General features: G+C 44.4%; 1 protein-coding gene across 6 annotated transcripts in view; it reads right to left on the bottom strand.

Annotated features, from left to right (window-relative positions):
* The window catches only part of chd9 (chromodomain helicase DNA binding protein 9), a 169,384-nt gene that overhangs the window by 93,402 nt on the left and 50,073 nt on the right, over positions 1 to 25,909 (bottom strand). For 5 of the 6 annotated variants that reach the window (XM_079497542.1, XM_079497544.1, XM_079497543.1 and 2 more), the window contains one exon: positions 21,954 to 22,405. In XM_079497542.1, the coding sequence (XP_079353668.1) occupies positions 21,954 to 22,405 (452 nt within the window). Of the gene's footprint in view, positions 1 to 21,953; positions 22,406 to 25,583; positions 25,739 to 25,909 lie in introns of those variants that run through there. The other variant, XM_079497545.1, reaches the window with a different exon arrangement.

The raw sequence follows: 25,909 nt of genomic DNA, 5'->3' as shown, positions 1-25,909 counted from the left end.
TCAATTCAAATGGATTTTTTGTGTGCAATAAAATCTGCAGTAAGTATTATCGATGCTGTTCGAGGTTTTAGATTTTTTTGCATAAATCAGTGCTATTGAACACCCGTCTGTGTGTTGGTTAAAAAAATATTAAACCAATGAACGGTAGTAAAAAGCGCTTTGGACAAAACCTCTTAACTCCATTGGACCCTCAAACTGCCTGCTAAATAAGCAGCTGCCTCCACCACCTCTCCCCCTCTCATGCAAGTAATTGACAATATATAAAGTCACAACACCAACTTTGATGAGGCAGTATTGCTTTGTTTTTTGTGTGTGCGTGCGTGCGTGCGAAAGGACGAAAAGAGAAAGAAGTAAAATAAAATAAAACAGAATCATTAGGCTAAGCATTAGGCTTAGGTATAAGTATAACCAAATATAGTGGACATGACCAACATTTTTAATGTATGCTCCGAGTCCTAATCTCCTTATCTGAATGACAAAGCCGGAGTAGTTTTAGTAGTGATGTGAATGAATAAATAAGCCATCAGGAAGGAAAAAAGTCAGAACAGCAACAATTCTGAATGTGACGTCCCCCTAACTCAAGGCCCTCTCTCCTACAGTACCAATGAATCACCTCCAAGACAGGCCAGATATGAGCTGTTGAATTGATGTGGGTATGTGTACAGTAGACATGGGCCTGCAAGATACAACAATGTGTGTGTACTGCGTCCAACTGTTCATGACAACATGACATGAAAAAGGTAAATCTCAAGACACTCCATTAGTCAGGTATGAACCATCTGGCGAATGCTGAAAAAAAGAGACAGAACGTGTCTCACAAAGTATAGCAATGTTGTCAGAAGAAAACCATGTTGGCCAATTTATATCTTTTGCCCCACTGACACTCATTGTATTTAAATGAAACCATGGGCTTCAATAAAGTACATAAGTGCGAGTAAACTGTATGTATCTGGCTGCTATGGTGCAACCATGCATCTTTCACTACAATCCTTGCTCTCTGATGGTCATCGATCCCACCCATATGTCCCCTTGTATTTATTTTGTGTGTGTGTGTGTGTGTGTGTGTGTGTGTGTGTGTGTGTGTGTGTGTGTGTGTGTGTGTGTGTGTGTGTGTGTGTGTGTTTCTTGTACAGTATGTAGTGTTAAGCTTACTTTTCTGTCATTGTACTGTTGTGTCTTGTAATTGACAAATACATAAATAAAGTACATAAGTGCAACAAAACAACACTAACCTAAAAACAACAAAATAGGACAAAAATTATAGTTATTTAATTGCTACAGAGATGGTAAGTGAACCTGTCACACTCCCAAATCCCTCGCCAGACGTGAGCGGAGCACTTCCCGTTAGAAAGCTACAGCATGCGAAACATCTGTCTGTGCTCATTTGATTGTCTCTGTGTTCATACAGTATTACACATGGATGCACATTGCACGCACAGCTGTAAAGTGTGTCGTCCAAATGAGAAAACGCGATACTAGCCACTTCTTAAATTACAAACAATAATGTACAAGCGTAGCGTTGAGAGACTGGACATGTGGCAGAGGTGCAACACATGCAGGGCCCTGAGTCAGAGGTCTCCCATGTGGTCACTAGAGCACTGTCCCAAACAGCGCAGGTCGTGGGTTCAAATCCACCGGCTTCGATACCGAATACCGATACCAGTGTTGTGATCTCGTGTTGTGTATATACAGCTATCTAGCTATGTATCTTGTGTTGTGTTTATAGCAGACTCCTCACTCATATGTCCACTTGCAGTTTGGGCAACTCCAAAGCAAACTCCACATGCCCCAACATCTTATTTACCTGCCATAGTGTCAACCCCTTACCCCTGTGTCGGATCGGTGGTTAGACTGGCATATTCGCCGATACCGCTATGACCCGATATGACAAATTAGGGTCGATACCGATACTTTTCCGATACCGATACAGTATCGGGACATCTCTAATATTGAGTATTTCATGCCATGCTTTAAAATACATCTGTCGTGTTGGAAAACGCTAAGTGGTCGGTTTATCAATAATTTGATCCACCTAGAAGAATCCGATTCTATGTATGCTATATTCAATTCATATAGGCCTATACCTCCCCAGAAATAACCAAAGCAACACCATGAAAATTACTACACAACAAAGAAACTCTAGATTGGACATTTTCTCACATCTAGAACAGTCAGCCCTCCTCATGACCGGCAGAATGACAGGATTGCTCACATCATTACAGACCTGGTGTTTTGCCAAATTGCTCACAGATCTCATTTACAAAGAAATAGTAGCGTGTCTTACATTATTATCAACCTCTGGAGCAAAATAAAAGCATTTACCCCTCAAAGGCACATGTGGGATGGGGTGTGGGCATAGCGTGATCCCACAAAGTGGAAACAGAGATGCAAAATTTGGCCCGGCACCTACAGTATAATCCGCATTTATGGACAGGAAAAGTACTGACGGTATCAGCCCTCTGCTCACATTGTATGCATTATAGACTTAGGGCTCCATTTTCGTTCAAGCATTCTAAATACACAATTTGGCGATTTAGCAGTGGGGAAGGGGTGTTCCCCCACTAAAGTTGGTATTTCGGTTACCTGTCTAAATCCCTAAAACACCTCCGGTACACGTTACATTATGCATAGGTGTGGTTTGGGCATTACAATAATTAAACCAATCACCGTGCCACATGCCATTGCCATAAGATATCCCTTATCCGTTGCCCGTTATGCCCAGTTCTATATTGCTTCATAGCCTTACGGTCTATAGCCCATGGAAGAGTGATGTGTTGCTGCCTTGGAGTCTCACTTGTGCTCAGGTCTTAATGGGTTAAGTGGTTAAAGCTAAATTTGACCAGACAATCTGCAGGTGCCATTCTTCACACTGTTACTGGTGTTACTTAACCCCAAAAACCTCCCAAGAGGAACAGAATCAGATAATAATGGTAATAATAATTTTAAATGTGCGGGACGGACCTTCAGGCCTTATAGGATCATAGGCTCTGGATTTGTAGTGCCCAGTTATTACACTAGCCTGGGGTGCAGTAAGAAAAAGAAGAGAGAAAATAGAAAACATAGGACAAGAAAAAGAAGTCACAACCTTCAAGCCTTATTCATCGGGTTCACCAGTGTGTCACACACTGCTTGTCATTACAGTAACAGGCTGAGAAAAAATGTTGCAGGACAAGGGAGCTTTTCTGAGAACAGAGGAGAAGCCCTCCTCCGTCTCACTGGAGCACTAGCAGGTTAAGTAACTTGCTGAGTGCATGATGAGCAACCTCAACAGTACTCCAGCACACAATGTGAGTGTGCATGGGAAAGGCATCTGGGGAAACGACACTCATCAACAGTCGTTTTTGAGTGAGTGGCACGTGGCTGGGTGTGTTGAGTGTCTAAACGCAAGTATTTGGCGGAAATACCGCTCTGAGGAAGTTACGTTGAGGCTTTACAGACCTGTTTACATTCTCACGTGGAAAAAGACAGTTTCCAACTAGAGGAGTGCCCTTCTGGGCACAGGTCTCCACCAGGAGGATAGGAGTGTGTGTGATGTTTGGCAAAATGTTTAGGAGTAATGTGTGTGTGTGTGTGTGTGTGTGTGTGTGTGTGTGTGTGTGTGTGTGTGTGTGTGTGTGTGTGTGTGTGTGTGTGACACAGCTTGGCCTGTTGTAGCGCCACCATGAGGCTGATTAGAAAACTGTCAAGTGGCATTTTTTCCTCAGCCTAGTGGGAATATGCATGCACAGTTTCACCGAAATCGGACGCTGCTTTGAGTAGTTGTGGTGATTTGTACAAAACGGGTACCAAGCGGGCTACTCCTGAAAAGTTTAGAAGCCAATCGTAGGCAATGAAGGTGGATTACATGACTATGGAGAGCATGTGTACCGATTTGCGTGAAATTTGGATAACATCTGAAGGAGTAATATTAGAAAATGTGTTTTACATATGTCGGCCTCCTGGTGGCGCTATAAAGAGCAGATGTGAAAAATTCCAGGCAAAGGTTTTTCCTTGGCCTCTAGGGAGTTGGCATACAAAGTTATCCACAAATCCGTGCAGTTGGAGGTAAAAACACTTTTCGGCCAGTTATAGCGCCACCATGAGGCTGAGTTGAAAATGTTCACGTGGCATTTCTTCCTGGGCCTAGTGGGAATGTGCGTGCGCAATTTCACGGAAATCACACGATGTGTTCATGATTTGCAGCATTTTGTTTGAAACTGAACACTCCTGCGAACTTTGGAAGCCAATCTTAGCCAATCAGGATGGAGTCTGAGATATCTGAAAGACCCGTTTGGTTGAATGGCTCTAGAGAGACTGTGTACCAATTTGCGTGATGTTTGGACAAAATCTGTAGGTGTACTGTCCAAAAACTTGTTTTGCACAAAGCGGCCTCCTGGTGGCGCTATAACAGGCCGTTCTGGAAATTTTGGGGCAGAGGTTCATCGTTGGCATCCAGGGAGTGTGTGAGCAAAATGTGGCATCGACCGGGTTAACAGTGCCGGAGATTAGCTGTTCACAGACGGACACACGGACGGACACACGGACGGACGGACGGACGGACGGACGGACGGACGGACGGACGGACACACGGACGGACGGACGGAGTGCAAAACATACTCTCTCCCCATGCCTTCGGCCTGGTGGAGACAATGAAGGTACTGATGGAAGTCCTACCCTAGACACTCTGTGCATTAGGTCATGACTAGGCATTTCTCCTCTGAGATGAGAAAAGGCTGGGAAAGGCTAAGTGAGGGGAGACTGAGTATCAATCAAAAAAATAGGAATTAAAACAATTCGAAAAAGGTAGCACATCCAAAAATTAAATAAATGGCGGACAAAGTACTCACATTTCCATTTCTTTATTGGCCCACACCAAAAAGGAACGCTTACGTGTTTCGGCTATGCAGCCTTCATCAGAGCATATCAGAGCATAAATGCTCTGATGAAATGGAAATGTGTGCACTTTGTCTGACATTTAGTACATTTTTGGATGTGCTACCTTTTTGGAATTTTCTTAATTCCTATTTTTTGAGTGGTGTAAACCACTCCTACAACTGGCTTTTTTGTGCAGAAAAAATGAGCATGGTTGCTATGTTCACCCTGTTGTAATGACGTAATGAAATCACACCCGGGTGAACAGGGTGAACATAGCAACCATGCTCATTTTTTCTGCACAAACAAAGCCAGGTAATGAAATCACACCCGGGTGTGATTTCATTACGTCAGACATGATTTCATTACGTCAGACAGACCTTACACCACTCAGTTCACACGGGTGTGATTTTATTTATGTATACTGGATGTGGCACTCCACTGAAAACCATTGCTGATGCACAACCTCTTTTTCTCACTGAGTATCAATCCTCTGCCAGTTGCCATATCCACACATTAGTGGAATATGAACTTTTCAGGCAATTGTGGCTTGTCTACTACAGACCTTCTGAAATAAAATAAGGCATACAGTGCCATTTGTCAGCCTTATATCCTAGCTCGAATAGGACTATTTATTAGAAAATGCATTTACAGTGCTGCCATTCCGGCTGATTTAGTATCTTTTAGTTTAACAGTGGCGGACACATTTGTAAATGGAAGCATACAGTATCAAACTATATGTACATATACGTACAGTACGTACAGTATCATATAGCCTATATCTGTTGCCAGAACCTGTTGCCATGCTATTCAAAAACAAATGAAACAGACGTAATGGGAAGGTAGAACCTCTGGTCTGCACTCTATCCAGTTGAGCTGTATCTTTATTCTCGTGCTTGCTAGGGCAGAATGCTAATTCATGTGAATCCGAAGCAGACACTGGTGAAGATTTTACAATACGTGTGCAGCACAGGGCTGGGTCTGTCGGGATCTGTCACTGTGTACCAGTCCAGTGTTCAACCAGTTTCAACATAAAGACCTAACAAAACAACCATAATACCTAACAAACCAAAACACTGAGATTTTTCCAGCCCGTCCGGGCCCACAGATAAAAACTAGAAAAAGTGCCCTTCTGGGCACAGGTCTCCACCAGGAGGATAGGACTGTGTGAGATGTTTGGCAAAATGTTTAGGAGTAATATAAACATGTTTGCTTTTGATGGCAATTGGATGACTTGAGGCATTTTGTTCCAAAAATGTGTTTTGCAGAAATCAACCTGTTGGTGGCGCTATAACAGGCCAATGTGAAAAGGGTGGGATATATTCCTCAGCCTAGTAAGAAAATGTGTGAACGATTTCACGTAAATTGCATGCTGCGTTCATGATTTGAGGCTTTTGTTCAAAACGGGGCAATCTTGCAAACTGTGAAAGCCAATTATAGCCAATTAGGATGGAATATGAAATATCGGACAGATCCGACTTGAGCACATGACCATAGAGATACTGTGTAACGATTTGTGAGATTTTTGGACAGAATCTGGAGGAGTAATATCAAAAAATGTGTTTTACAAAAGTCGGCCTACTGGTGGCGCTATAAAAGGCAGATGCGGAAAATGCAGGTGAAAGGTTTGTCCTTGGCCTCTAGGGAGTGTGCATGCAATGTTTCACGCAGATCGGTGCAGTTTTAGGTAAACAATGTGAAAAGCTGCCTCATGGTGGCGCTATAACAGGCCGTTCTGGAAAATGCAGGGCAGAGGTTCATCGTTGGCATCCAGGGAGTGTGTGTGCAAAGTTTGGCATCGACCGGGTTAACGGTGCCGGAGATTAGCTGGTAACGGACGGACGGAAGGACACACGGACACACGGACGGACACACACACACACACACGGACGGAGTGCAAAACATACTCTCTCCCCATGCCTTCGGCCTGGTGGAGACAAAAAGAAGAAAAGGTGTGTGCGCGCCTGTGTGTATGTGTGACTGTATGTGTGTGTGTGTGTGTGTGTGTGTGTGTGTGTGTGTGTGTGTGTGGGAATGAGCAGAGAGAGAGAGAGAGAGAGAGAGACAGACAGACAGACAGACAGACAGACAGACAGACAGACAGACAGACAGACAGACAGACAGACAGACAGACAGACAGACAGACAGACATGGGCATACATGTGAGAATGAGACAGATTAAGCATCTCATGCTTGAATGTATGGCATATGTGTGAAAATGTGCGTGCGTGCGTGCGTGCGTGCGTGCGTGCGTGCGTGCGTGCGTGCGTGCGTGCGTGCGTGCTGAAGGACAATGCATGCCATGGGGCAGATGTTATGCCTGTGTGATAAAGAGAGCGAGGCAGAACAACACACTGTTCACGGGGCTCTCTCTACCGTACTGTGCGTATGTACCCTGTACTCTTCCACCGTGCGGAGAATAAGATAACCTGCTACCGATTTAGCTCCTCCCCCTCTGCTGGTGTCCCCGCCCCCTTCCTGATCACATTACACTGACACCGCACACTTAGGGGTTGCCAGGCAACCCTCCCTCCCTCCCCCCGCCCCCCGCCCCCAACCCCGGGAGTGAATCTGGCCGTGTGGGGGCGTCAGAGTCTGTGACGCCACTTCCTGTGAATAATGCCGTCCGGCAGCTGACGCCACGAACGCCTGCCAACTGACTGCCAGGGAAGGAAGGAGGAAGACGGAAACGTGTCTAGCAGCCATTATGGAGCTGATTCATTCATACACACACACACACACACACACACACACACACACACACACACAGACACACACACGCGCACGCACGCAGTGTGTACCTGACAGTCTACTGTAGCCGTGTGTTACGGCGACTTGGTTTGCTGCTATAATGGCACAAAACATCAAGGTTTCGAAGCAGCTTCCTGCAGCTACGGTGTTAATAACAATGATTAATTCCCTCTGCGTCTGCTGTAAAAAAACAACAACATAAAACTCAAGCCGTGAAAGGGAAGAGTTGTGAGCTGTGAAGTCGGGGGGGGGCTGAGGGAACATCATCACACGGCCGGGTGGCTCTCTGTGTGTGCCTGAGCGTGGCGGTTGTGAGAGTGACAGGCTGCTGCTGCTGTGTGTGCTGTGCTGGGATAGATTCCTTATAGGCGACATGGACTGAAGTTCGCTACAGTATGTGCTGCCTGCATGCACAATCACACGCTCGCACACACGCACACACGCTTTCTCCAGCCACTCCCTGTAGACAATATTCAATCAAACACACACACACACACCAACCAAAACGCACAGTATCTCCCCCATCATCTCCATTCTCCATACACAACAGATTTTCTGTTCCTTCTACCCATGTTTTCTATTATGTAATGTACATGGAGGCATGTGCGTGCACACCCACTAGCCCAGCGCCACACACATTAATCAAACACATACCGAACCGTGCATACATATATATCTCCCATACTGTACATTATATCATGCACACACCCACACATACAGTAAGTACTTAATTTACCTCCCCTATCCTCATTTGTGCGCACGTGCACACGATCATGCCACATCATAGTACTGTTTACAGCCTCTCTCCTGTTCTTATTCCGTTCATCTTTGCACACACAACACAGGGCCCACCCAGGCTTTACAGCCTCCAGCACTAACACACGCACACCTTTTTATTGGACGGAGCACGCACGCACACGCACGCACACGCACACACACACACACACACACACACACACACACACACACACACACACACACACACACACACACACACACACACACACACACACACACACACACACACACACACACACACACACACACACACACACACACACACACACACACACACACACACACACACACACACACACACACACACACACACACACACACACACACACACACACACACACACACACACACACACACACACACACACACACACACACACACACACACACACACACACACACACACACACACACACACACACACACACACACACACACACACACACACACACACACACACACACACACACACACACACACACACACACACACACACACACACACACACACACAAATGACAGGGAGGATACCAATGCCTTAAATTAAGGGCTGCCTTTGTAACACACCCACAGAATTGGGTCTACAGGCGACATGCTTCTTTGCATTGTGCAACTCAATCCATCTTCATCTTTTTTTATTTAACCAAGAGTTAGTAAGCATGCGTATATGCCCCTCCCGACTTCACAATAGCAAAACTGGGCATACACTGCAATTTTGTCTCTGTCTCTGTTGGTTGGAAACCAACAGAGACAGAGACAAAATTGTAGTATGATCCAGTAGGGCATTCATTTACGAAAATACAACTATGAGGAAACAAATACAATCTACAGCCAAAGCTCACAATGAGATTGTCCTGTCCGATCGGCCGGAACCACTATTAGTGCAGGAACAAACCCTCAAAAAGACACTTCGTTTTTGAGATACTCCTACCCGGGGTAGAACGTAGACATAGTTTTTTCACATATTTAGGATGTCCACTTCATGAAATGGATTGTCCCGAGTTTTACTTGTACTGCAAAAGTCATGAAATTAATCCATCAAGTGACTCACCACATGGGCAAAAAAACACCTATCCTAAAAGAGGGGGTAAATCCTGTGTCATTTTCTACCTGCTGATTGTTTTTACATCATACTTGCACAGATGGTCTACAGCAGGGGTGCCGAAAAGGTAGATCGTGATCTACTAGTAGATCACAAAGGCTGTGCAGGTAGATCACATGACATGTCCCTAATATATCACTTGAATTAAAGCGCAAATAACATGCATTTTAAAACTGCTTTTAATATTTAATATCATATTGTCTATGTCCCTCAAAGTTATTTCTAATGGTTTGAGCCTCAATCACCACTCTGATATAACCAGTCCTTGTCATTTCTTTCTGGACTTTGAAAGCAGTTTTAGCTGCAGTACCACAATGTCCTGAGGTGGTGGGGGTGCTGATATGCAGATTATTTATGAGTCATTATAATACTGATGCTAGATAAAACCAGGCTTGTTTCCATTCCATGCCAGCTTGGAAAATCAACAATGGTGGACATTGTAAACAAAGTGGAAATGCAAATTTGTAACTGAAGACTGAAGAAGAGGAGGAATTATATAAGTAGGGTGACATTGATGACATCACGATTAGGCCAAAATCAGTTGAGCTGTTCCTGAGAGCAATTTCCATTAAAACACCCATATGATATGAAAGCCTGATTGTTCAAAATTGGTTACTTGTGGGGATAGAAAACACATATGGGAGCCCCAAAAACACAAAATAAATTGAAAAAGTTGAATTTTATGTTATAGGTCCTTTAAGGTGACTTGATTGATTGACATAAAAAGGGCCTGTCAGCTCAAACCCACAATGCAATAGGCCTACATTGTTTTCAAGAGTGTAGCATCATTACAAAGTTATACAAGAAAACCTACCAATTCCATTTCTCCTCTCTATTTCCTGTTCCAAGTGTGTCTTATGTAACTATTTCCAGCAAAGAGATAATAATTATTTTGGTTAGTAGATCTTGTTGAGCTGGTCATTTTGAAAGTACCTCTCAAGTCAAAAAAGCGTGGGCACCCCTGGTCTACAGAGGTAGTGTGCCTACATCCCAGAACAATCAGAATGCCAATATTTGGTTCTATTGTGAATCAGCAGCCTTTTAAATAAGGCCTTAAATAGGCGGAAATAGCAGGGGGGGATTTTACAACAGTAGGTCAACTCTAATGGGGAGGCTGAGGGTAAATGTACCTTGATTAAGGCCACTGACAGCAGTCGTTGATGGACAGGGGAGTGTGCCTTCTCCCAAACAGGGTTCAAACTGGGCAACACTCCAAATACAAAGTACGCTCCTCTGATCGCTGCACGGTCGGTGACCTAACACTTTATTATTGTGACACCTTAAGTAATGATAAGCTGATAGTCAGTTCCTACCGAGAGACAGAGACTAGAGCAACAGATCCAACCACTTGCTTGGCTCCTGTACTCTGATGGAGCCAAATAGCCTCACCGCCCTTCCAGCACTGCCCTGCCCTAGTTGGCCCTCCGCCTACTGTCAGTGCATGAGTGTGGGCTTGTGTTCTAATGGCCTATGGGATATGATGGTGCTCTGTGGGCCAAGAGGACAATGGTTGGTTGGTTGGTTGGTGCACTCAACCATCTCTGAAATGTGCTCGATCGACAACAGGGACTGCACAGGACTCAAGTCATCTTCCTAAAAGTGTGTCACCTGTACGTGCCTGTGTGCCTCTGTCCGTGTGTTATCTTTGGCGTGGTCTTGTGCGTTTGTTTCCGTGCGTCTCGCATCCTGTATGGCTTATTGTAACAATGATGCCGTCAAGTGTGTATGTATGTGTGTGTGTGTGTGTGTGTGTACATGAGCACGCGTGCGTGTATGCGTGCATCTCACATCCTGATCGTGCTTATATTGAAAGTGGTGCTAGTTCTTGTGAGGAAATCCCCTGCCTTTATGAATGAAGGGCTTTAATCTCTGTCAACACACCAGTGACAGCAGCAGTAGTACAGTACTGTAGCAGCCCCACCAAGCTCCCTGCTCAAGACAAACAGCAGCACAGTACACAGACCCACACTGGGGATTTCTGCTATGCTCTGCATGTGGTTATTTTAAGAGACGCGCGCGCACGCACGCACGCACGCACGCACGCACACACACACACACACACACACACGGCAGGCCAATGTCTTGGCCTAATTTAGGCTCACAGCCATTATTGCATAGATCACACACGCAAGCAAACTTGTGTGAGTGCATACACACACGCGAAAGGATTAGCTGTGGAGAAGGGGAAAAAAAGCCAATTTAAAAGCAGCTTTAGCTTTTTCGTAATGAGAATGAGGGGAAAAAACTAAAACTAAACAGATTAAATAGGAGAACAGCTGGCTAGCATGGAGATATGAAAGTCTATAAGCCACCACGGCATATAGGCTAGACCTAAACCCCCATTTTCCGTCATGTAATTGATCTCACGAGCACCATTTTGTTAAGATTTTTTTTCCCTTCTCCCCTACTGACTCACTGTACTGCGGGCTGCTTTGTAGGATCAGCACATTCAAAAACACGCCGGCACCCAGGAAACACTGGCTCGCACAGCCCCCGAGCATTGTGGGAAGGACCGAAATTCATGGTTTAAGATGGCATGGAAATGAGAAGGGGAAAAAAATGCGGAGAGGAAAGAAGGAAGGGAGCAGACGGGGGGGGGAGGGAGGAAGGAAGGGAAGAAGAGAACGGAGAAGAGTGGAGGGAAGGAAAGGAGAATAGAGAGAGAGAGAGAGAAGGGAGGGGAGTAGAGAACGGAGAAGAGTGGAGGGAAGGAAAGGAGAATAGAGAGAGAGAGAGAGAAGGGAGGGGAGTAGAGGGAGGAAGGGAAGAAGAGAACAGAGAAGAGTGGAGGGAAGGAAAGGAGAATAGAGAGAGAGAGAGAGAAGGGAGGGGAGTAGAGGGAGGAAGGGAAGAAGAGAACAGAGAAGAGTGGAGGGAAGGAAAGGAGAATAGAGAGAGAGAGAGAGAAGGGAGGGGAGTAGAGGGAGGAAGGGAAGAAGAGAACAGAGAAGAGTGGAGGGAAGGAAAGGAGAATGGAGAGAGAGAGAGAGAGAAGGGAGGGGAGTAGAGGGAGGAAGGGAAGAAGAGAACAGAGAAGAGTGGAGGGAAGGAAAGGAGAATAGAGAGAGAGAGAGAGAAGGGAGGGGAGTAGAGGGAGGAAGGGAAGAAGAGAACAGAGAAGAGTGGAGGGAAGGAAAGGAGAATGGAGAGAGAGAGAGAGAAGGGAGGGGAGAGAGAGAGAAGGGAGGGGAGTAGAGGGAGGAAGCAGGGGAGCTGCACAATGCTTTTATCTGCTGATTACGTTGGGTTATATTTCAGCAGGTAGGCTGGCTATAAAAGCATATTGCTTTGTGCAGAGAGCTGTGTGTGATCGGGCCTCACAGTAAAAACCCTCTATGTTCTGTTCATTTAACTCTTTTGGGTCCATTATTACACTCACAGACAGTGTTATGTGAGCGGTGAGGCTCACAGGGTTACATGACGAGCACTGAGGATTTTACTGTGCAGCCCTGTACAAGTGCTGAACGACTTTGCCATGCACACTGAGGTGGTATCTCAAAAACACAAAGAAAATGTTTTTCCGTTCTACTTTGCATCGTCAAATCAAGGACAAATTGCTGAATGAAATATCATGCAATACAGCATTTATACATCATCTGACTTCCATAGTGGAGCTCAACAGATTAAAGATGATCAACGATAAAAAAGTCAATCCAGCATTTTTTTATTTAAAATGATCTCTACAAAACATCACAAATACCATCGTGCCACTGAGGGAAATAAATGAGCCATACATATAACATCCACATGAGAGGCAAAGTCCTCATGCTGTGTTCACACTGGCAGCTATACGAGGATACAGTCTACCATTTCATTTTAAATGGAAGCCAGTGACATGAAGAATTTGAAGATACATCTGACATTTGTAGCTGATACAATGCTAATTAGTTGAGCTGGCTTCAACTTCAGATATACAGCTCGAAAGCGACAGTATCTTTGTGCAGGTATCTTTTTTTATTTTATTTTAATCTGCCAGTGTGAACGTAGCTAGCAACTGTACTGAGTTAAATTAACTAGTAGATTTTAATGTGTCATAGTAGATAGTGGGAACTGGGAAGGCTCCTATACTACAGTTTTGGAGCTGCCGTGTTTGTGTTCTTCCCCATTTTTGATACAGTATACAGTATTTATACTTCTGTGCTATATGGTTTTGTGTTGGTTTTTGTTGGTATTCCTTGAACCGACTTGAAGAAGACAAATATCCCTTTGGGGACAATAAAGATTATTATTATATTGCTCAAACTCAGCGTCATAATTCATAATTGTGTGTAAAATACATTACATATCATAGCAGCTGTTCTTTCGATAAATGATTTGTCAAAATGTTCTATGCAATGTATTATCTTAAATACAAAAATAAACTAAAAAAGATAATATCCAGAACTCCAGAACTCACACAGCTCCATACCATCTAAAACCACTAGGTCACAATGTGATGTGGACAGTGAAACGGACCGATTTTGCAACATGAACAACTGAAATTTGATCAAACAACGTTCCAATGTCCAGCTTTGAGGGTTTGTGAAAACACAACATCGTTTTGTTACCGTTTCCCATGACTAGTTTTAAGTGTTTGTGTAAACACAAACATAGTGTAAACACAAACATTGATGACAAAAGTGACGCACATTGTGATTTGTCAGAAATGTGATGATGTATGATGACAAGAGCGCCCGCCCTCACTTCACACGGGTGTGATTTTTGAATAGCCAACTGGAAAAGTCCCCCACGTATAAATGTTACACTGCAAGTCAAAAGAAGTCCAACTGGATTGGGCTGAAACATGTCCAAATACGGAGCTGAATGACATCACATTATACTGACGCCATAGACTTGGCTTGGAAGCCACAGCATTATTATAGACTTAAAATAGTTTGGTGTCTATTTTCCACCATGGTATACTATGAACAGTGACATAGTGTCATAGCCAGACATGGCCCACCCTGTGTGGATCCCAGACAGCCTTGATGATGATAATATTAGCTCATATACTTCACTCTCTGCACACGTATTGGTCATATGAACAGCAGCACACATACACCCCTTATCCTCTCTCCCTCTCTCCCTCTCTCCCTCTCTCCCTCTCTCCCTCTCTCCCACACACACACACACACACACACACACACACACACACACACACACACACACACACACACACACACACACACACACACACACACACACACACACACACACACACACACACACACACACACACACACACACACACACACACACACACACACACACACACACACACACACACACACACACACACACACACACACACACACACACGAGCCAGGAGGAATAATGACTGTGGTGGAAGGTTAGCGCCTCTGCAGCGGCGGCTATACGCATTAATATTTCATGGAGTAAAAGCCTGGGCGGCACACACACTCTCAGAACGTACACACAGGTCTCTCTCCTCCAGCCTGAAATCCTCTCCCCATGAGTAACATGAACCTGTGGGTGCCTCCGTCGGTCCACGTTGGCACACAACAACAACGCACAAGCCGTCACTGATCACCCACTGATCAAGATGTGTGTATAAAAATAAGCCAGACAAGGGTCATCTCCCAGCGTGCAAGAGACACGGCTGTCTGCAAAACACATCTAATATTGTATGCCATTGGTTCTCAAAATGGGGTCCGGGAACCCCCAGGGGTCCTTGGGACACCAGCAATATTAGTTAATACTTTATACTAGTCCATACCGTTGGGGCATATGAACAGTAAAAGTGTGTACAGAGTGCGGGTGATGCACTGTGCGCAGTATATCAGGGGTTGGAGGAATGGAGATATTAAATTCAAGGATTTTGTTCCCAACATGAGGCACAACGTTCACATCATGGCAGAATATTGTAATATTTTTTTTCCAAGTGCTAAAAAAAGAGCAAATTATGCCTGTACCTCATGCTAATTTGTGCGCAGATATATGTAAATTATGTTGTATCATTGAGCCCCTAACAGTAAATTAGATATTTGGCGTACTTGTAATCACTTCACATGGTCCTTTCTACGTTCTCACAATATGGATAGCAAAACAAAGATTAAGAAATATAATAACTGTTGAGTAATATACAACGCAAGATTTATACTACGACGAAAATAGAGCCATAAGGGCTGTTTTCGTCCCTTATCCCTAAACTACTCTACCTTTTTTTTACAATTCAGAACAGTTAAAATAGCCAATCTACAAGCTCACAACATGTCGATGTAGATTGGCTATTTTAACTGTTTTTCAAAATAGCAAAAAAAAAAAGGCAAAATAGTTTAGGGATAAGGGGTTTAGCGTGGACGAAAAATAGAGCCAAATGTACTTAATTAATTCAGTGATGTACAGTAGCTCACAGAATTAATTCAGTGATGTACAGTAGCTCACATAGAATTAATTCAGTGATGTACAGTAGCTCACATACAGTAGACTGAATTCAGTGATGTACAGTAGTTCACATACAGTAGACTGAATTCAGTGATGTACAGTAGTTCACATACAGTAGAATGAATGCAGTGATGTACAGTAGTTCACATAGAATTAATTCAGTGATGTACAGTAGCTCACATAGAATTAATTCAGTGATGTACAGTAGCTCACATAGAATTAATTCAGTGATGTACAGTAGCTCACATAGAATTAATTCAGTGATGTACAGTAGCTCACATAGAATGAATTCAGTGATGTACAGTAGCTCACATAGAATTAATTCAGTGATGTACAGTAGTTCACATACAGTAGACTGAATTCAGTGATGTACAGTAGTTCACATACAGTAGACTGAATTCAGTGATGTCAATCAGCCAAATATCTGGAATTGATCTTTAAGAACAAGAATAATGTCTGTGTTTTCAACCTTAAATCGAACATAACACATCTCACTAACCTAAAACTGAACAAATTTGACAGGTTACTATGACCCCAAAAATGTTGAATCCATTCCAGGCAACCGAAAGAACAGTTTGTTCTTAGTTTTAATTACATTGGAGTTATGGCAATTATTTTTCACTCTTGTGACCTTTGACCTTGACCAAATATCCCCTATTTTTAATCGGGTAACCACAGGACTGTTGCTTTGCCTGAAAGTTCCATGTTATTCTGTGCAGCCGTTTGCCTGTAAAGTAGCACTTTGGAAACGTTGAGTTGTAAAATGTGCTATATAAATAAAGTGGATTGGATTGGATTCCATCTAGTTTAGGAAACGTCAGACAGGCACATTACCTTTGCTGCTGTACTAAATTAAGCCACAACTATGCGGAATGAGACTGAGTTTGCCTGTCTGTGGAGCTCTGAGGTGAGGTGATGATGACTGACCTCATTTACTGTTCTACGTACAGTACCTGTTCACTGACTAAAAGCGTTTGCGGCCCACCCATCTGACCACTTAATGTGGCACGTGCATTTTCAGAGCATGTTTACAGTATATGGTCAGTCAATCAATTGATCGATTGATTGTTCTGGCTTGGATCAGTGGAACTAACGTAGTGTACTTTACGTTCATATTTATCGGTATCACAAAAAAAAACACACACACACACACACACACACACATATATATATATATATATATATATATATATATATATATATGTATATATATGTATATGTATATGTATATATATACATTTTTTTAGGCTTTAAAGAAAGAAATATTTTGTTTTGCATTATATTTTTATAGTCATGTCATATTATCGTTAAAGATCAGATGCTGTAGTATTCTGATCCGCATCACTATTTGTACATGTATATGTGTAACAACAACCTTCACGTAAGTGAAATAGGCTATTGTTATTGAAACGGTGAAACAGACCACAGCTATCATTAGATCTACACAGGTCTTAACATGCTTAAATAATAACATCACAACTAGAACATCGGTGGAGAACAAACTAAACAAAAGAAAACTAAATAAAAAAGGGGTAAGTACAGTTTTCTGTGCAGTTCTAGCAGTCCATTGGCTGAGTTAGTTCGATGTTTCAAAATGGTTGGAATGCATGACGTAATGAGGCTTATGAAAAGGGCCATTGAAACAATAGTAGGCCCGATAGGCCAGGCTATACTGGCTGCTGCTTAGCCTGCTTTCACTCTCTTCCCTCATGTGAGCCAACGTTTGTTATAAGCCATACAAACTAGGTTAGACAGCTCAGAATGTAAATAGTGACACAATAATTTTCGTAATGAAATTAATCAGTTCCTCATCTGTATTACAGGATATAGCCTATTTAGTATAGCAGAAATTCATCCAGGCCTGGATTGTTCTCGGCATTATGTGCTTTTTGTTCACCCAGCTTCCCATTGACAGACATGATCTCCCCTGGGAACTTCCCAATACAACCACATTATTCTACCGTACGTTAGCCACTGAGCAGCTCCCCTGCAGCTACTGGGAGGGTTACGTTCTTACCCAAGAACATCTCAAAGGTTTTTGTTCAAGCAAGGGAAGGTAGTTTAGTTTCTCAATCTGTACAACCTCTGTTTTCCCCTGACCAGCCATGGGATTCCATCTCCCAGTCAAAAGCCCAGTTCTACTCTCAACAGTGTTGATTTCATCGACTAAAACTAAGACGAAAGATGTTCGTCGACTACCTTTTTCCACTGACGAAAACTAAATGGAATCTAAACTAAGCTATGATGACTAAAACTAAGACTAAATATACTGTCAACAAATAAAAACTAGACTAAAATGTTAGGAAGGGACTAGAGACAAGAGATCCAGTATAAGTCACAATTAGTTGCATGCTGAAAATAGCAGATCTACAAGCCCACAAGATACATTGTAGTCGACTAAATCAACTGTAGATTTAGTCGACTAAAATATTATGATATTTAGTCGACTAAAACTAGACTAACTCTAAAACATTCCAGGTGACTAAAATGTGACTAAAACTTAAATGAAAACTATTCAAGAGACTATGACTAAATCCAAATTTGCTGCCAAAAACAACACTGACTCTCTCTCAATCCTGGTGACAACAAAACGTAGCATGTGGGGCACCTGCTGGCCTAGCGGTCCAGGCACATGCGACATAGGCTCTGGCCTGACAGCGTGTTGCATGTTCAAGTCCTGTTTATGAGGACCTTTGCTGCATGTCCCTCCCTCCCTCTCTCCTGTCCATCTGCACTTCAACCACTAAAGGCAGAAAAGGCTAAAACAAATATTTGTAGTTTTTTAGCAAAATGTGTAATGCAGCGTGGAAGGAAATTGATCTCTGTATTGATTACAATAAGTCAGTGTAATGCTGATCAAACATCAGTTTGGTCCAACAGACCAGAATTAGTGGGATGATCAGCACTCCTGCGAGGAGCTAATTATAATATGAGCAACAATGTCAAGAACATCTATTATTTAAGTCCTTCACACATCCAGCTGCCCTAATTATACTAGCAAATTAAGCTAATTCTATATCAAATGTTATAGATGAGACCTGAAATGGAGTAGACATATACTGTAGTGTATTGCAATGTAAAATGCCGGATCTAAGATGTATTTTGTTGTTAGTCATTACCAGAGTAATATAGTAAGAGAGTGGCGACACTAGCGTTGGCTCCCATTGTAACAATGGAATGCGGAAGTGCTCATTCTATCTCAATGGGATAGTTCCAGCCATAGAAGCAATGTTTGGAACTATAGCCCATAGGCACCCGCTTTGCGGCGAGATCAAAGCGTGTCGCTACTCTCCTACTCTACACTCTGGTCATTACTAGACAACATTCCGCATCTTGGCAAATGGCGGAAAAGAGAAGACAAGTTGTGTTTCTGAACAAGGTGGTCATAAATCGAAAGGTCACCGGTTCTTCTCAGTTCGTCTGCGCTCATCATAAATGGTAAATGGTGCATTTATATAGCGCTTTACATAGATTGTGCATTACATTCACCCATTCATACACACATTCATACTCCGATGGCAGCGGAAACCATGCAAGGCACCAACCAGCACATCAGGAGCCCGGGTTTGAACTGGCAACCTTGCGGTTACCATCCAGCCACTCTACCCCTGAGCCACCGCCACCCCTCATAACCATTTGAGCAGTAATCAGTTGGATGAAGCTGAAAACTGAATTCCCCCCGTGGGACTAATAAGATACCGTCTTCCCCTGCTGTACCCGTCTAACATGGCAGAACATGTCTTCCCCTGCTGTACCCGTCTAACATGGCAGAACATGTCTTCTCCTGCTGTACCCGTCTAACATGGCAGAACATGTCTTCTCCTGCTGTACCCGTCTAACATGGCAGAACATGTCTTCCCCTGCTGTACCCGTCTAACATGGCAGAACATGTCTTCTCCTGCTGTACCCGTCTAACATGGCAGAACATGTCTTCCCCTGCTGTACCCGTCTAACATGGCAGAACATGTCTTCTCCTGCTGTACCCGTCTAACATGGCAGAACATGTCTTCTCCTGCTGTACCCGTCTAACATGGCAGAACATGTCTTCCCCTGCTGTACCCGTCTAACATGGCAGAACATGTCTTCTCCTGCTGTACCCGTCTAACATGGCAGAACATAAAAACTGCCTTTAGAAAAAGGATAGCCTACATTAAAAGACCGGCCACTTCATCACTTTTCAACCTACCTTATTATAATTGGTCCTCACTATAATGTTCATGATAAAATAACATTTCTTTCTACTCAGTCTATGTCTCATAGGAGGGCTGTGGGCAGTTCAGAAACCCGTCCACCAGTGACATCATATAAAATAATGTCTTCTAAATGCTGACAGTTTTCTGAAATACCTATGTTTCTTTATCAGTGGTGCTCAATATTTCATGTCAGGGACCCCAAAAAATATGTAGGCCTACATGGCCACCGACCATTTGAAAATATGTTGTTCCAGAAGCAAAGATTTGAGTTAAAAAAGTTCACTCTGAAAGAATATATAGATCTACAAGCTCGTAGCGCTGCACTCGGTGCCACGCTCTGAGCTTGTAGATCTGCTATTTGTCTATAAAGTATAGCATAATGCTTAAAAAACCAACAGGGGTTCCCGTCCAGAAGATTTTAATCCATATTATGGATTAAAATCTGCCTAACGATGATGTCACTGGTGGACGGGTTTCTGAACAGCCCACAGCCCTCTTATGAGACACAGAGTAGAAAAGAATTGTGGTATTTTATCATGAACATTAGTGAGGACCAATTATATGAAGATACTGTAGGTTGAAAAGTGGTGAAGTGGTCCTTTAACCACATGAACCCCCTAGCAATCCCTATTATGGGCATGTCATCATGATAGGCAAACATTTGATTTAAATAGCAAACCTTCCGGGCAGAAATAGCAGCTATACAAGCTATATGTAGATAGATCTAGCTGTAGATGTGCTATCTTTGGTGTAGAGTTTTAATGCGGAGGGGGAAAGGAAGGGACTAAGAATAGACCGACGCGGGTGATCCCGGTCAAAGAGAAGCATATAGGCTTTAATTGGTTATAGCAGGGATTGTGATGCTGTCTTGATGATGATGTCGTCAATAGAGGAGTCATCGGTGTGACGCATGTCACCTCTGCCCTCACAGCTCTCCAGCACCACCGTAGATTTCACATCGTCACGTGCACACACACATTCATGCCAAAAACCATTACGTGCTAGAGTCATTTCCCCTATACCACTGGGTTCATACAGTCATTAATCAGTAAAATAAACCGCCAGCCAGGCCACATTGCCGCCGAACATTGTCGAGTTCTCCCCGGACAGAGCTCGTTGAATAACCTCGCGGATTCATGGCTGGGAATTCAGCTGCGTCAAGGCTTGCTGACATTATCCAAACATTGCTCTCCGCCTTCAGCCGTCAGCCCCTCGCCCCCACCCATCTCTCAGTCCTCAGGTCTGTATCAGCTGATATTTTATTAGCTCGTACTGGGTGTGGTTTGCAGTACAGCACAGCGCTAACCAGGGGGATGGGAAGCAGATTATCTATACATCAGTGTGTTACATGCCTCGACCCTGCAGGCTACCAGTCTGCATCAACCAATAGCTTGTGCATGCGGCGAGCTAAATGCAGCCTTTGTTTTGCTCCTCCCCTGGGTTTATTGTTATAGCATGCTGTAAATTCAATTGAACTTTGAGCTGCCATCTTGGCAACTGCCAGTTGTCAGTGCAACAATAAGTAGGATAACTGCTGTCATTTGCTATCCGAGAAGAGAAAAAAAACAACAACAGGAGGCCAGAGCTCTGACCTAATCCACCACTGCTTTATAATTACAAAATGCAAAGGACACAGAAAATGTAGGGACAGAATGTACAGACTATTTCTGCTGGTCATATAGCTTAATAGGGAGTGCACAGCATTAACAGCAAGAAAACATCCAACCAATGGCTGATTCATACTTAGTTGTGCACAGGTGTCGCACACCAAAAATAGCCCATAATGCATTTCAGCGTGTGCCAAACAAAAAGTCGAGACTGCCGGTCAAAACAGCTTACAGGATAACTAGCAAGCTCTGAGAGCAACTATACATACCCGATCTTGGCCTTCTGCTTGGGCTTGGAGGAAGCCACGATGCGGGCCTTCTTGCAGGCCTTCAGCTTCAGCTTGGGCCGGCCCTTGCCGCTGTTCTCCCTGTGCGCGCGCTCGCGGCGCGTCTTGTGCTGGGAGGATGAGGAGCTGGGGAAGCTCTCGGGGCTCATGACCCGCGGGATGTTCTTCTCGCCGCGCTGCCGTGCCTTGGCGATGGCCTCCGAGATGATGCGGTTGGCCTTCTCCTGCTTGTCCTCCGGCATGGGCTCCATCTGCTGCTGCTGCGCGTGGGGCGGCCGCCGGGGCGAACGCTTCTCAGACAGCGAGCTGTAGGAGGACGACGACGAAGACGACGAGGAGGAGGAAGAGGACGACGACGACGACGATGTGCTGCTCTTCATTGGCGTGCTGAGCACCGGAGCCTGGCTCCCGGGACCATTAGCGTTCTTCCGAGGCTGAGAGGGAGAGAAAAAGAAGAAATGGGTTTGAATATGTGCATTCTATAATTAGTTTCTTAATTGTACCTTGCAGCGGGGCCCCCTACCCCCACTGCAAATTAAGCGCTAAATAAAGATGAGAATGATTCATATCACGGCAATTTTGATGGAGACTCTACAGTTTAAATTGAAGGAGATGATACTATATGTTTGTAGTCTACCTGCTACACATGCACCCACACACGCGCACACACACGCACAGCTGAACGACGCTCAAGTGTACACGTCCATGTTTAGGTGAAGTCGACCTAGCTCAGTGCAGTGGTGGCGTTGTTGATTGAAACTGTGATTTTCTCACATAAGAGAAAGAGGAAAATAAGCCATACAGTTTACTTTCTTCCCTGAGGCCTGAACTGAAACCTATTAGAACGTGCGCACACACACACACACGCACATGCACACACGCACACAGTTAATCAAGCAGTTGCCATGTGGCATCCACTGGCTGCATTCAGCCTCCACGTACATTTCCTCACAGACACGTTGAGCTTGGCCTGGCCCTAAATCACTTTCCACAGGGAGCCATGATTTGTTATTTTCTTTAAAAAACATAAATAATAAAGCCAAGCCCGTTCCACTGTGCGGCTCCCAAAACCCCTGTGCTCATCATATACACATGTTTCATAATGCACGGCCTTGCGGTGACATGGGAAGAGAACGCTATAAAAAGAAACAAATGAGGTGACTCTGCTGCTCTGAGCTTAGCAAAGGGCTATTTCTTAGCCATGTAGCTACAGGCTAATCCACGAGTTACAAAAGCAAAACCTTCTGTAGTTCCCTTGACGTGATAGAAAAAAAAACGAGAAGCAGAACCAAAACAATGGAGGAAAAAAGCACACAGTGTTACTAACACCTCCTAGAGGAGAACTCACAACAAACAGCATTCAGCTCTGTGTTTCATGTCACCTTTTTACCCTCTCTCTCCAACAAGAGATCTAGAAATGCTCTACAAAACCAACAACATACAGCCAGTGTCCCCTGCCAATGCCATACACAGGTATACGAGCGCGCGCACACACACCACACAACACACAACACACAACACACAACACACAACACACACACACACACACACACACACACACACACACACACACACACACACACACACACACACACACAGGGGGGTTGGGCTCTCCCTCTCCATTCGCTGACCCCCTGTCAAATTCCAGCACAGTCACTGAGAACAGTGTTTCCTCTAGACAGTTTGTTGTGGTGGGGTTGAAGAAAAAGGCCTCTGAAACCAGTATGGAAGAGATCATGTGACACCGTCCCCAAAGCTCTCCGGGGGGAACTACAGTACCAACTCAAATGAAATCCCTTTAGTCACAGCTATACATTACGTACGGAGAACACCAGCCGGAGCTGGGCTCACGTCAACATCAACCAGCCAGCCAGCCAGCCCCGACAAACATAAATAATCCAACCGTGTTGCCTGCTACGTGATAATATGTGAATAATACATGGCGGGACTGCAGCGGTTATTCCTATATACAAGTTGCCTTGTGGTGGGCCAGGAGCCCAGGGAGAAGAGAGAGCCCATACAGGCTAACCTCATCTAAAAATAAATCTCACCTGTGTGAAGTGAGGGGCGCTCTTATCAACATATACATCATCTCATTCTGGCCAATCACAATTTGCGTCCTCACTTTTGTCTTCAATGTTTGTGTTTAGACAAACACTCAATAATGGCCACCGCCATGCAATGTCAATGGCATTCAATGTTTGTGTTTACACAAACCCTCAAGGCCGGACAAGGCGGATATAGGAGAAAAATCACACCCGTGTGAAGTGAGGGGCGGTATATATACACCTCTTGTATGACGAAATTATCAGACAAAACAAACATGGACAAAACAAACATTAAACTCTGTCCATGTCAATGGAGTTTTTACTGTTTGTTTAAGGAAAAACAAACATTAAACCTGTATATAGGAGGGGCTAGCGCCCCTCAAAAAAAAGAGTTTTGTATTGTGTGTGCGCAAGCTCAGGCAAGGCTGGCTGATCTTTCCCCCTCTCACGCTGTGAGCTAAATAAAGAGAATTATCTCGAAGCTTGCAACAAATAAAAGTGGCGAGGCGGGGGTGGGGGGGACCAGCAATTCATTTTTGAAGGAAGCAGAGAGGGGGGGGAGGGGGGGGCACAAGAGCTGCATTATGATTTTCACGTGCGCTGCTGCGGAGGCCATTAAGAAGGAAAATGATTGCTTCACGCTGGAATGTTCTCATTCAAGTTCAAGGTAGAAAAAAAATAGAAGGGGGTGGGGTGGGGGGAGAACATGAGGGAACATGAGAAAAAGTGGTATGGGGGAAGAGGAGGAGGAAGGAAACATTAAAACAAGAATGAAGAAAGACAGACACATACACACAGTTAACGAGAGAGAGAGAGAGAGAGAGAGAGAGAGAGAGAGAGAGAGAGAGAGAAGATAAAATGCACCAAAAGTGAGAGCACTGCAGCTGTTGTAATACATCTATAAATAACTGAAATTATAGGCTGCCAGCACTGCAGTGATTTCAATCTCTCTAGCAGCACGCAGTCCCATGAAAACGATGGGGACCATTACAGCAAAAAGAGAGCTATAGAAAGAGAGAGAGAGCGAGAGAGAACTCTGGGCCAGCTGGATAACACACACACACACACACACACACACACACACACACACACACACACACACACACACACACACACACACACACACACACACACACACACACACACACACACACACACACACACACACACACACACACACACACACACACACACACACACACACACACACACACACACACACACCTAGTGACTCAACACATGGGAGACATACACACACACACAGTCCACATAAACAGTAGCACCGGACAGCCGGATAGACCTGTGTAGCGTGAGAGCGAGGGACGATGGATGGAGGTAAAGAACAGGCATGGAGTACATGAATAGAGCGAGGAGATGGTGGGGGGGGCAGGCAATCTAGAATGCCTACATAAGGCTGTAGCACAGCTAAAGCAAATGGAAAAAAAATAAAACACACACAGCAATGAGTTCAAGATGGCGGCAGTGCAGCATGAGCCAGTAAGCAGAGGAGGGCTGTTCAGTTCCTGCCGGCCCCTCCCCCCTCCCTCCCTCCCGGCTCACTTACCCTTCCTCTTGGCCTCTTCACTGTAGACATGGTTGGTTTTTTTTTCCTTCCCTCTACTCCCCCTCTCTCTCTCTCCAACAGCCTAACAAAAGCCTTGCCCTTTCGCCGGCTTTTTTTTTCCTCCTCTCTCTTCTCTCTGTCAGTCTCCCTCCCTTGCCCGTTCACTCACTCTCCCTCGACGGGGTTTATGTAGTGTGTCTCCCTCTCCTTCTTCTTCTCCTTCCGTCAAGCCTGCTGCGTGCCCCCCCCCCCCCCTCCCTCCCTCCCCCTCTCCTACTCCCTCCTCCTCCTCCTCCGGCCGTCTGTCCGTCCGTCGGGTCAGCAGC

This window comes from Electrona antarctica, assembly GCF_951216825.1.
Source record: "Electrona antarctica genome assembly, chromosome: 3".
NCBI classification, from domain to species: Eukaryota; Metazoa; Chordata; class Actinopteri; order Myctophiformes; family Myctophidae; genus Electrona; species Electrona antarctica.
This window is presented reverse-complemented; position numbering and strand designations above follow the sequence as displayed.